This window comes from Rhea americana, unplaced genomic scaffold (assembly GCF_003343005.1).
Source record: "Rhea americana isolate MKP2758 unplaced genomic scaffold, rheAme1 scaffold_11, whole genome shotgun sequence".
Taxonomy (NCBI): Eukaryota; Metazoa; Chordata; class Aves; order Rheiformes; family Rheidae; genus Rhea; species Rhea americana.
The window spans coordinates 70,542-84,231 of NW_028185150.1; the positions used below are offsets into that span (position 1 = coordinate 70,542).

Genomic DNA, 13,690 nt, shown 5'->3' on the forward strand with positions numbered 1-13,690 from the left:
AGTGTATAAACAACAAAGCTGGAGCATCAAGCTACATGAGTTCTTTGAACTTACCGGACAAAACATTGCAGTTTGTTAAAGATCATCCTCTAATGGATGATTCAGTGACCCCAATGGGAGACAGACCCCGCCTAGTAAAACGAGATGTAAAGTACACCCAGATTGTAGTAGACAGAGTCAGAGCACTCAGTGGTACCATACATGATGTTATGTTCATCAGTACAGGTGAGTTTTTTCAAAAGGCTGTGTTTTAATGATGCACTCATTATTTAGGATGAAATGTGCTGTGAGAGGAACCAGAGATTTCCATATTTCCAGTGCTTTTAAACCAGCTAGTATATTCTCTTTAAAGAGTGAGAGGCCGTGGAAGTAAGTGGAGAATCTTGCATGCTTTGAAGAACTACTGCAAGAAAGAGAACTGCAGAACTGCAAAAACGGCAGCAAAAACATAAAGTATTTCATTCGTTGTCCTGAAACAACATTTCTTGCTCAGTTGCTTTTGATGACAGATATAGTGGTTGCCATTGGCACAGAATTATGTGAAGTCATCTGTTAAGCAGCAGGCAGATTATCAAGAGAAATGATAGCAAGTGTGCAAATTTTTCTTGCCTTTTTATTACAAGGCTCTTAGTGAAGTATATTGGTTTGTAATTTCAGATCAAGGAGCCCTGCACAAAGCTATCAGCTGTGAAAACGGAATGCATATTATTGAAGAAACACAGCTTTTCCCAAACTTTGAGCCAGTCCAAACTCTCTTGCTTTCATCAAAAAAAGTAAGTACTATAAGCATGCATCTCCTTTTGTTCTTCCACAAGACTTTAAGGATTTATATTTAACTTCGAAATGAAGAGAGACCATCACTATGAAAAACAATGAAGGCTGTATCTGTAACTTCTCACACTGCAGCAGTGGTGAATACTACCTGATAGGTAGCAGGTAGGTGGTAAGCTTCTGAAGCTCTAGCTGTGGGCAAGGTGGAGCAAGCACATGTGTGCTGATCTTTGCTCTGATCCGTAGTACAGAAGCTAAAAGCCATAACATGTTTGAAGGTACAAGTTTTTAGATGGGGGTAGTGTAAAAATCCTGACCCCTTGTGGTCATTACAAATCCATGAAGGAAAATCCTCGGGAATGTAAGAGAATAGTGTATTTTTTCTGAGGAAATTAACCTACAAAGAGAGCAGTATGTCTAGCAGAAAGATTCATTGTCTCAAATTGTGTAACTAATTGATTGATTTTGATTGTTTAAGTGCCACAGTTTCTTGGGTAGCTTTATCATGAGAGTGGGCACATCAGTGTCACCATTGGTATCATGTGCCAGCTGGGATCTCTGATTACACTCTGCTTTCCAGATGGAATTCCAACTGCAGCCCCAACTGGAAAATACTTGCTTTGCTGCGGGCTCTAAACTCTGTGGTTGTTCTGCATTATTAAACAATTGCTGGGTTTAATCTCAGAGTGATTTTGTGATGGTGTACACACACAGGATGATCGCTGTGTATACTCTGAATGCTAGTTATTCTTCTGCTCCTAGTTAGTCAGACTTGYAGGTTCATAAATATCCGTGATAATATTGCCATAAACAATGGTTTTCAGCATCACACTCAGTTGGTGAAACTTCTGGGCTTCTTGAGGAAAAAAGATATTTATTTATTTATTTATACTTTAAAGTGTCTGGTAGTGATACTGACATTCAGTGAGTACGTAGTGATCGATAATTGCTCTGCAGTTAGAGATTTAAGAATACTGCTAAGGTATCTCAAAAGCAGCATTTATTTTTGTGTGATTGTGTGCCAACATGATCAACTCTATGGAAAGGAATTCTGTGATTCTGTGAAGAGAGCTCTATGCTGCTGTATACTTAGTCCTCTCATGTTCACCATAGAACAAAATATCATGAGGACAGAGTATACTTTTGATAGGTAAATCAGCAGTGTGATACAGACTTCCATGTTCATGGATTTCAGTAAAAATGTGTTATCTTTATGCATTGCTATGTATGATGCAATTTTCAACCACTGTATGGTTGAAATTCTGAAAGTAAGTTTACTATACTTGAAAGATAGGATAGTTCTTCATTATATTTTAATTTATTTAATGACATGAACATGTATTTAAGAAATAGTACTTCAAAAAGTAATGTGATGAACTCTTCCTTTTTTCCCTTCTACTGAGCAGTTAATAAACAGTTATATGGGATGTAATTTATATTACAACTTATATTAGTAAGTTTCTTAAATGTAAATATCCTGATATTCTTCCAGTGATTAACTTTATCACAAATACGGTTGAAATTTAACACACAGYAATATTCTGTGTTTACTTATCAACAGCTACTTTGCTTCTTTTAGTTGTCTTTTACAATATTTCTTAGTTTTCTTTTTCCCCAAATGTTAMTTTGCTTTCTTTTAATTACATAGATTTTATTGTAAGTAGACATGTATATTGGGCATTCAGCATCYGTGGCTTTTTTCTTTTTTGGTTTTGTCTTTTATATGATAGTATGATAGTACTTTGGCTTCTTTTCAAGCTTGTGTACAAGGACATAAAGGGCAAGGGATATATTAGCCTTATCAGTGAGAGAAAGGATGGTGAATGTTCACTTAATAATCTCTTATTATGTCTATATATATTTATAAATGATTTCAGGCCTCCTCTGCTTCATCTGGAAAGAATACTTCCAATGCTTTACTTTGACTGGAGGTTTCAGCCTAACCTTGTGATAGAAAATAATGATAGATCACCCTTATAATATCTATTTTAATATCTRTTCTCTTAATTATGGGTAAATCCCACGATCTTTCATATACTGGCTTAGCTATGGTCCCTTTATTTTTGGAAGGGATAGCTATTACAGCCTCATACCAAGTACACATCATTTAGCAGTTTCAGCACGCTCCTGATAAATGGAGATCAGTACAGAAATGAATCCRAGCACCAAGTTCTTGCTTACTGAAGTATAACCTCTAAAAGAGGGTAATGTGAATGGAGCATAGGGACACAGAGGGAACAAGTTACCTTTTTACAGAGGAAGAGCTTTCAAAGCTTAGGATTTAAACATAACACTAATTCCTGCAAGGCCCTGTGGATCAGTAGTATTGTATCTGGAGCAAATAAAAACCTCCATGTTGCCAGAATAATCTCTGCAGCTTATACCTGACACTGAAGCCAAGCAGTCTAGTATACTCCCCAAAAAGCTGAAATTCTGTTCCTGGAGGTTGAGCTGGGGTGCAGGAATCATTAATGTCATATTATTGTGGGTACCATCCAAGCTGGGGTTATTTCTCCTTCCCAGCAAGAAAGCACATGAAAGCTTTCCTCTTATCCAGTAAGCAATTACAGGTAGTTACTAGTGAAGTCCTTCACAGAGCTGGTAAGTGAAGATGTTTAGTGGCATCTCAGAGTAGATCTGTTAAGCAGAATGGCCCTCTGGAGTAAGAACCCCTTCTGAACATCATCTGGCTGCAGTAGTGTCTGGGCCCTACCCTGTGCCTTTCCCTGGTTTCAAGGGTGATAGTCAGATGAGCCTGCAGTCGATCCTAGTAAACTCCTGTTTGGCTGAAGGATTTGTTTGAATTTTTGAAATTGTCTCCTCAGCTCTCCTTATGCTTTCTGAACTCCCTGGACGTGGTGGCTTGGTCCTACACAGAGACTTTGCAACCCATGCACAGCATTGCCCGGTCAGCTTGTATGTTAGCTGTCAGAGCCTAGAGAGCTGGATGGCTCTCAGCAGATYGGAGGAAGTTTTCTGACAGAGGGGACAGCTAAAGGTAGCCAAGTTAGATCTTGTGTTCAAAGATCACATTTGAGTGTATGTCACTGACAGCTGGTTCTGTTTCAAAAGGATTCCTTTCAAAGGAATTCTCCTTTCAAAACCCATCTTCCAGTAGTGCCAGCGTTTTCTTTCCTGATACAGTTATGTCTTGCTATGTTTTCTAGTGTCCAGAGTTCCTTGAAAGTCGTCTGCACGCTTCAGTGGGTTGAGGGACCCAACCTGAATTGTGCCTGATCTTGTAGCCTCTCGAGGCAAGTTACTGTTAGTCTGAATGCTTTGCTCATTAGTGTACTCTTAAGCAGACTTGCTGGTGGTCATTGTATTAAAGGAAAAAAAAAAGCTGCTCTGAGTTCTTATAGCAATACTTTTCCTTTGTGGAAAAGTTATGGTGAGCTCCAGAACGTAAATTCAGTCCTAAAACAGGCTATTAGTTATTTTCCTGAAACTGTTCTTGACTGTTCAGGACTAGAAGTCTGCACCTTGAGTGTGAGATGTTTTAAGAATCTTACTTTTTACTAGCAAGCTTTTTGGGGATATCTGCCCATCACTTTGTGACCATATTCATCTTGCCAAAGAGTCAAGCCACCTCACTGCAAAGATGACCACTGAGTGCATTTCTGCATACTGAGATCTGTATGGCTGCAGCCCAGGAAAAGCCACTTGGTGCTTTTATCCGACTTATTTGCCATGCCAACTGCTGGAGAATACTGGTAAATTCACTCAGTATTCTACTCAGGATAAAATCAATCCACTGCCAAGGTGGAGTGTGCTTTTTGGCTTTGTACACGTAGCCTCTCAAAAATACTAGAGGATAGGTCGTTGATGTTCTGGGGTTGCAGTGTGAGGGTCTTTCCTGAGGCTTTGCATAATAAAGAACAGATTTGCAGTATACCTTGAGCTGCCAGTTTCTATAGACTCTGAGAGAGATGAGAGAAATATGCAGCTGCCTACCTTTTATGGCAAGGATGCTCAGAGTGAGCCYGGTCTTTTCCAGAAGTGCATGGAGTGAGACTCGTTTGTAAAAGGATCCCCAGTGGTTGTAGGTCAGGCAGTCATTCCGTTTATCTCCGCTTTGGCTAGGCATTATGCCAGTGTCCTCAGCATTCTTCCATAGAAGGCCGGCAATTTTGTTCGAATATTGTAAAGCTGACACTGGTGGGGCCGTGGAGGATTAACTGGTTGAGCCGAAGGCAGTAAGGCTGCTTTGGGTACTGGGGAGCAGCAGTAGGTTGTAAATACAGAAAGCCTTTCCTTTTCAGACATGTCAGCACACACACATCCCTCCTCATGCAAAGATTGTCAGTGCATTCATATTTTTGGAAAAATACAATAAAGACATGTTTATATGTTTACTTTCCTTTCTCGTAGAATGTAGCTATTTCAATTTTGTGTTCTTTTTATTTTTTTCCCATTTCCTGTATCGCCAGCTATTTTCAAGATCAGTTTCCYTTCCTTTTTAAAATATAGGCTAACCAAAACAAATGACTATTCCCCTCAAGTTGCAGTTTTTACAGACATATGGCTGTATCTTTTGTGTTTGTTTACTTTTAATCATTTTTTAATTACTTGATGAATTTAACATGATCTACTGATGATTAGCTCTATTTTTTTTTTCTTTAGGGCAAAAGATACCTCTATGCTGGTTCAAATTCTGGAGTGGTTCAGTCTCCTGTGGCATTCTGCGACAAGTATACCACTTGTGTGGACTGCGTTTTAGCCAGGGATCCCTACTGTGCTTGGAAACCCCTTGAAGCTTCCTGTGTTGAAATTCTTAAAGAAAGTGAAATTGAAAGGTAATGGCAACTTTTGTTTACCTGCAATTAGAATTAAAAAAAAAGTTCTCATTGGTACTGTATATGTTCACTTACTAGGTCATGTAATACTGAAACATCCACAAACCTTTTGAAAAGTGATTTTATCGCTGCAATATTGTGTCARTGTTGCTCCTTACTGGTAACTGGGATTTTTTTAACATAATAGTTTCAAATACACACCTTTTTCTACCCATTAATTTGCATCTTTCAAAAATGTCTGTTTACWCTATTTAGATAAGATACGCCTCATTTAGTGTAGGAGGCTGGGGAGGCTGTAGGAAGTAAGATTTGAAGTTGTCTTGACATCTTTTTACAGGAGCTGGATTCAGAACATAAGTGGAGATGCTTCTTCTTGTTCTGGTAAGTTAGGGCCTTTGAAAAGCCATTTCCCRTATCTAAGTGGAATAGCGAAAGGGTTCTGTTTCATTTAGCTTGCTTTTCTGTGTTTACCTTGATATGTGTTTGTTTTACTAGGTGCGAAATTCTGCTTTTTGATATTTGAGTATCTGTACAGCCTGCATATCATCTTAAAATGTCTGTATTTGCATAAACTGCAGTGTGCAGTGCACAAACTTCTGAAATGAAACGGGGCACCTCAACAGCGCCTTGTGAATGAAAGCAGTATTTACCATAAGTACTCCTAGTACAGAGGCCTGTGTCTTTATGATATATCATTTGCGATTCTGCTGTTAGCCTTGTAGCCTTAAGTGCTTCATGATTGTTGTTGGATCAGATGAAATGATCCCGAGCAAAGCTGTTTTTACGTTGARGTGAAGGGGGCTGGTGGGGTTAAGAACATCATACAGAGCAGCTGAAACCCCCTCCAGTGTGCTTTAAGGGGAATAATCACAAATCCTTTTTTTTCTATAGTATATATTGCTGCTACCAGATCAAGGAGGTCTTAAAAAGTAGTAGTGTTGCAGGAGATTTGTATTGGAGTAAACAAAGCTTTTTAGATTGCTTTACGCTGTATTATTAATCCAAGCATAGCTTAGGTCATCATAGGAGGTTTTTTGTGCTTGTTAGTTACTTTGTTAAGTTATCATGCTGTATTCTAGGTGTGCTGTAGGTGCTGATATTTTTAGAAGAGAGTTTGAGTTGCGAATGGCATTCTAAGTAGCTGCACTTTATTCAGTTTCCTTTTSGATAGTTTATCATTACTGATCTACTTAAAATGCCCTAATTGCCTGTAAACTGATACCAAGTTCAGCATCTTGTTTCAAACAATGATTCGTCATGAGACAAGGTCTCATCCTATTTCTCTAGAAGTAGAGGCTGGTTTAAGTTTGGGGTATCCTATCTCTTAGTCTCWTTTGACGTCTTCCTATACAGATGTAGTTTAGGATTTCATTTAGGTTCTTGCATGCTGTCCTCTTGGTCTTGTGAGGTAATCGTAATGCTGTAACCTTTATGTTTCCATTATGACTGGCACAGTCTCGTGAAACTGTACGGATTAGTGCAAACAAAAGTCGTTGCTGATACTTTGCAAATTTATTTTGATGTTCCAGATAAAGTAAGAGAGAATTCTCTACAGCATACATTCAAGCATGGGAGCACAGCAGAACTCAAATGTTCTCAAAAGTCCAATCTGGCACAGGTAGTTTGGAAGTTCAAGGATGACGTACTGAAAGTGGAGAGCCCCAAATACCGCCTGCTGGAAAAGGCGCTGCTCATCTTCAATTTATCAGAGGGAGACAGCGGCGTTTATCAGTGTTTGTCAGAAGAAAAAGTGAAGAATAAGAAATTTTCTCAAGTGCTGGCTAAGCACGTTTTGGAACTGAAAAAAATCCAGCATACTACAGTGGGGCCAACTGTGGCAGCTGCGGCGACAGAAGGTAATAGCGATGTACCAAAAGTGTCAGCTGTATCAACTGAAAGGTCTCCTACTCAGACCTCGACCACTCAGAGTATGCCAGTAACAACAGCAAGGATAATAACAAAGCCAATTGGCCCTGTGCTAACAAGTGCAGCCTCCAACTCGGAGATCTTCAATTTGATTCCTGATGCAGTCCCAGAAAAGACAATGTTCCTAAAGTCAAATGATAACTTCCTTTTAATGTTTCTCTTTTTGTTCTTTTTCATTCTCTTCTTGTGTCTGCTCTCCTACAACTGTTACAAAGGGTATTTGCCAGGCCAGTGCTTGAAATTCCGCTCTGTTATGTTGCTTGGTAAGAAAAAAACAAAGTCAGATTTTTCTGATTGCGAGCAAAGCGTGAAAGAAACCCTGGTGGAGCAAGGCAGCATCAGCCACCAGAACGGGGAGCAGCCGAAGCCGGCCCACGATACCGGGTATGAGACCGAGCCGGACTGCGGGAATGGCCAGGTCCAACCCAGCGATCCGCAGGCCTCACGAGAAGTCAAGGACAAACCTTTCGATGTCAAGTGTGAACTAAAATACGCCGACTCGGACGCAGAGGGTGATTGAAGGCGACCATCTTCCGACTTAATAACAAAATCAACTGTGGTCCTTGCAGCTAACTATTAAGCTGAGCGAGCGTGGGTGTGACAGCTGAGCCAGAGAAGGTTATATGTGCTTAAGCTATTCAGCAAGCCAATTTCCTTGCAAATCTCAGCAGATTAGAAAAGCGATGTTTTTGTCTGCAGATCATAGCATCTTGTATTGTACCGTCGTCTTTTTTTTTTTTTTTTTTCTTTAAATGGCCAGTTTCAGATCCCCATTTGTTTGTTCCCAAGACTTTTTTTTTCCCCCAGAGTGCTTCACTCTGGCGAATAGTTACTCATTCTTTGACCCGATTCTTCCACTGAATGAAAGTAACTTTCTAATTCCGTTGGCTTTAAAAAGTACTTCAGTCTGCACGTATTTTAGCTGCCGTTAAAAAGAATATCTAGTTTCATTTTAATTCCAAATTGGAAATTAAAGTTTAGTTTATCAGATTGGTAAATTATAGACTTTTGTCCAGATTGGGACATTTTTTTTTCTTCGCTTCTAGTGGTTATTTTTAGTTTGTGTGTTGGCATACTAGGTCTCTTTTAGTTAGTTATATATTTTTTTAACTGCTTTTAAAGTGTCTCTTAGATTTTAATGCATAAGGGGATAGGTTTGGCTTGATTTATGTAAGACTCAGGGATAATCTTGTTTAAAGGCTTTTTTTCTTTGAGGCTTTTTAGAAATTTAGGTACAATAATAATAATTGGTTCAAAATRTTTGGACTGGAGTAAGTGGGGGAGGAAAGGAATCAGAGATATATATATTTTTTTCTTCTTCTTCTTCCTTAATCAGCAAGGTGGACATAATCACATTTTGTCTTCTATACAGAACTGGATATTTTGAGGTTTTTTTGTTTAGTTTTTTTAATGAAACGGTACAGGCAAGCAGCTGTCACGTAGCTACGACACCCAAGAGAGGGTTTGCACTGTGGAAGCGAAGCAGGAGTTGAGAAGAATTCACTACGATAATTCAATTAGTAACTTGCTGGAATGGACTGTTAGGATACAGCCTGATAAGAAAACATTGCAGTTGGGTTTTTTGTTTTTTTTCTTTTTCCAGATTCAGAAATAACTCGGCTTCTTTTTGTGACAAATCTTTGCGACGTCACCCTTTCTGGATGACATCTACCAATCTCCTATGCAACTGGAGTCTGAAACTGGAGCTGCTCAAACAATCAGTCACTCAAACTGTTCATGTGAATCATGCCTGCAAAAGTGAAAATGTGCATTTGTTCTAAGCCTGGTTCACAGCAGCACTGTTTGTCTGTAAAAGCATTTTGTGCGGTACAGTCCTGAAGAATTGTTCCTCTCACTGCATCTTTTCTGTAAATATTACTAGAAGTAGAGTATGTTTTAACAGTAAATAGCAGTATGCCTGGGCTGCTTTTCTATGTTGGAAGTTTCATGCAACCATAACTTTTGACCATCTTAGTGCAAACAGTTTATAAGATTCAGTTTGGTTTTATTTTTCTATTTTTAATTATGTAAATATAAAATGACAGAATAAATATTAAAATAAATTATATTATATCTCGGCTTTTATGAAACTGGACACAGTGGAACCGCTTTCCCTATTGTAAATCATAATATTCCTTGTGGCTTTCCTTTAAGGGGAAAAATTAAAACTTCTGTAATTAATTTGAAATAGGTTCTCTTTTCAGCTTTAAGTGGATGGGTTATATCCCTGTGGGGAATTGGAAGGACGGAGCAAGGAGCGTGGGTGAAGGAGGAGAGCGTTCTGCTGGCAGACTAGGGACATTTCCTTGTATTACCCTTCTAAATTCATTTGTGTTTTGGCATTGTTTCTTCAGTGTGTGATGTATTTCTTGCAACTTTTTTCCTTAGTACCCTCTTTTTTTTTTTTTTTCTTTTCTGTCCTCTTCTGTCACACAGCCTCATCTCCTATACCTTTCCCTCCTACTGGTACCTCCTTTTTGTCCTGTGTGGGATGTGATTCACCTCCTTCACCCACCAGTGCCCAGCCTGACGTTTGGTCTGGCACAGACCCTGTAAAGGTCATGTTGTTGCCACCTTTCCTAAGTGACCAGGCACAGCATGTTAGTGTCCGGGGACCCTTTCGCCTCTTCTGCCAAGCCACAGGTAAGTCTGAGGACGCCGCGTGAGCCAGCGCTTTCTGCGCGGAAGGGTTAGATGGGCGGCCGTGTCCTGATGAACGCGTTTGACGTAAGAGGCGACCGTTTCGGGACACCTTACGAACGTTGTGGTGACAGTCAGCAGTTTAGTACTTCCAGAATTGGGCACCACAAATACAGTACAGCAAAATAYGGGCTCTGTTTTAGCAGCCTGCTTAAGTATGTTAACAGCCAGTTGACTTTAGCAGGCTGACTTTCATGTCCAAGTCGCTCCTGGAGTCATGATTGTGAATGGATAAGCTTAGCAAGGAAATACTTTTGCTGTCAGGATGTACACGGTTTTAAAAATACTTCTATTGAATCCAAATTCGATTGGATTTGAATTTAGTTTATCTTCCTGGACCTGATCAGTAGCTTTTAAAAATTACTATTTTAAAAGGTTAAATTCTTAAGTAATGATAACTTTCATTTTATGAAGTAAATATTACCTGAGGCATACAGTCGAAGGTCAAAGCTGTTTTTTCAATGGAAYTTCAACATTTGTCCTTGTTTGGACAGTAGTTGTCTGTTTAAGCTAAGTGAGTTTTAATGGATATAAACTGGTCTTAAGATACAACTTCATTCCTTGAAATAAGAGAATAAGTTTGAAATTGTTTAATACAGATTGATTTAAAAAGTAGCATGTCTTTTTATTGATATGTCTATGATTGTTAAAATGTTACATGGAATCAGATCAAAATTCATGCATTTTCATTAGTGTGTGTCTTTACAAGGGTATGATTTGTATTTCCATGGCTAAAACCAACAACAGTGGGACCAGGTTTTYTAAGATGAATTTCTTCACTGCTGTTATAGACAGTATGCTTAAAAGCTTTGTATTTCCAGCATGAGAAAATTCAGAATGGTAGTGTAACTTAYGGAGCAAAAGATATTTAAATAGTCTGATAATCATACTACAGATCAGGAATTTATTTTTAAATTATTTCCTTTTTTAATCCAGTGATGTCTCTGTATTTGAGATCTCTTAATGTCYGTTTTAACACATCTTTCACATGCTGCTTCTTAAAAGTTGTCAGTAATTGTAGTTGCCTTGGCAGTAAACTTAAGACAGAAGGAGCTGTGTCCTAAAGTCACCCCAGGGATTTCCCTGCTGCAGAAGGTAGGGACAAGCAGTGCAAGGAGCTGTTACAAGACGCAGACTGTGAAAGGCACAGTAATGACTTGGGGCGACCGGGCGCCCCCATACCTGGAGGGTGAGATGAGTCACCTGGGAAGGGGTTTCCACCTTCTCTCACAAAGCAGTGAATCACTAGACTTTTATCTTTTGGATGGGTGTTTCATTCTCTGTAGGAAATGAGACATTTAGCTGATASGTCACACTCCTCTTACTCAGAACCACAATTTTGTTCCATTGCTTGAAGAAAAAAGGGAGGGGGAGGAAAAAAAAGAGGGGGGGAAAGGGTGTGTGGAGAGGAGAACAGAAAAGCAGCATACCGAACTGATACAAGCCTTCTGCATCCTTCTGGGATATGTCTCTGAGGATGTATAAATTTATTCCTGGGGGATAAGGAGACACATTGACCAAGAAACTCTCTACTAGAATTAATTCACATTCTTTCACTGATTGTTGATACTTCTTTAAATAAGCATAGCTCTAATGSAACTCTGTTTCCCCCAGCGATGATGATAATACAAAACGTGTTTGCAAGGAACAGAAGAGTAAAATGAGACTGGCAGAGAGTTAAGTGTCATATTTCGCTTTCTGATTAAAGGATGTGGTTTAAGCAAGGTTCYCCCTCTGTAATGCAGACACATAGATTGCCACGTGGTCTGCTCAAAAAACYGAAGCTTATTTTTTAATCAGCTTTCTAACATTATTTTAATGAGGATGATTGAGTTTCTTAATCATAAATGGCTGCTTCAAGCTGTTTGCAAGTTCGGCAGGGGTTAGTTCTCTTACTCATCTCTCATTAGTCCCACGTTTTAACCTGAGAGCCAGCTTATGGCTAATATTTCACAATCTTGTAACTGGCTCATTTCAATAGCAGCATTAAGTTGAAGTGGATACAGCACCTACAGCCACTTGTCACGTTTTGTTATTTTTTCTGGAAAAGGGAAAATTTTTTTTTGAAGACTGAGTTACCTTTGCCCTTCCTGAAAAGAAAGAAATATATCTGCTCTATTAACAAATTGCTTCTCAGCTTTTCTCTCTGCTGCCCTGAAAAAAGTCTTGTGTTTTCCCAMGTCTCCAAAGACCTGTTAAATAAGTGCTAGCAAATATTAAGTTTCCTGTATACTTTCTTTAATGCAACTTTGCCTGCATTATAGAATTTTTAAACACTTTAAAGGCATTTGAGGCAGGTGTGAAATAAATTGAACAGACTACTACACCATCTGGTGCAAGGGAAAAGGCGACGAGTTGAYGATGTACAGAACTGCTTTGTAATTTATCTCTACAGTGCTCTGTTGAATATAAATGCAGTAGAAACAGGCTTTTTTTTTTGGTAGGATTGGTTCTGCTTTAATATGTTACTTTGACACCCCCCCCCAACTGTATAAGTTGTAGAGTATAAGTACATCCTTGACCTTAATTTCACAGGCAAGTTAGGTACCTGAATATTATGCTCAGCAACAGCATAAATGGATTTATAGATAATAARGAACAGCAAAAAGCATCATGCTTTATTGTTGTGGTTTTGGCCTGCAGCTTTAGGCTGTATTTGTTTCCACGATGGCGAGACTTGCGACCTCCTCCCTTAGTTTTTCTGATGCTGGAGGGTTTCCATTACTGCTCCATAAACTTTTCACTCCCATTTAAACAACTCTGGGAATGAAAACAAGCRTTTTGCAAACGCAGCAATGGACTGCAAAGGAGTTGTTATTTCTCGGAGGTATCGAGACGGGTGCTGCGTGGCAGCCAGGTTCGATGCCTGTGCCCTGCGCCTATGCTGTTCCAAGGGCAGGGCACGATGCAGGAACGCTTGCCCCGGCAGCGTGGGAGAAGATCTGTAATTCTCTAGGATCAAAACCACGAGTGAAGCCTGGCGTCCCACTGAAAGGCCTGGAGGGGAGCGGGGGAGGATACGGTACGTGGCACTTCGGGGGGCCCCGCTGCAGGCGGAGGAAAACGAGACAAGGTGTCTGCGTAGCCAGTCCCAAAGAGGCCTTGCCCCAGGCCGCCTCCAAATGCCCGAGCTTTGCCTGATACCGCCAAGAAATGACGCAAAACAGGCCTCGGCAGGGGCCTCCTCCCTCCCGAATCTGCCGATCCCGGATTTGCCCCCCGGATCGGTCGCAGGGCCGCCAGCCCGCAGCAGCGGGGCAGCTTTCCCTCCCCGCGCGCTCGCGCCCCAAGCAGCAAGGGGCTGCTTGGAGGAATGACTCGTGCTGGGCAGCAAAATGACCGAGTCCAGGGCTGTAAATCACGGCATTTCAGGATCTTGCAACTGAGTTTAGGTGGGGTTTTGTTAACACTGTAATCTTGGTTCTAAGTGTTCTAATACATACAGAAAATATATTTGTGCTTTTTTTTTTTAATCAACTGCTGTTCTTTTTTTTTTT

The 13,690-nt window shown here is 40.0% G+C and overlaps 1 protein-coding gene across 4 annotated transcripts in view; it reads left to right on the forward strand.

Moving 5' to 3' along the window:
* Window positions 1–13,690, forward strand: part of SEMA4D (semaphorin 4D) — an 88,036-nt gene that overhangs the window by 64,054 nt on the left and 10,292 nt on the right. For 2 of the 4 annotated variants that reach the window (XM_085312596.1, XM_085312587.1), the window contains exons 13-17: window positions 3–225; window positions 658–773; window positions 5,395–5,567; window positions 5,905–5,948; window positions 7,097–9,580. In XM_085312596.1, coding sequence (XP_085168722.1) covers window positions 3–225; window positions 658–773; window positions 5,395–5,567; window positions 5,905–5,948; window positions 7,097–8,013 — 1,473 coding nt within the window. In that variant the 3' untranslated portion in view covers window positions 8,014–9,580. Of the gene's footprint in view, window positions 1–2; window positions 226–657; window positions 774–5,394; window positions 5,568–5,904; window positions 5,949–7,096; window positions 9,581–9,929; window positions 10,137–13,690 lie in introns of those variants that run through there. The other 2 variants (XM_085312606.1, XM_085312611.1) reach the window with 2 other exon arrangements.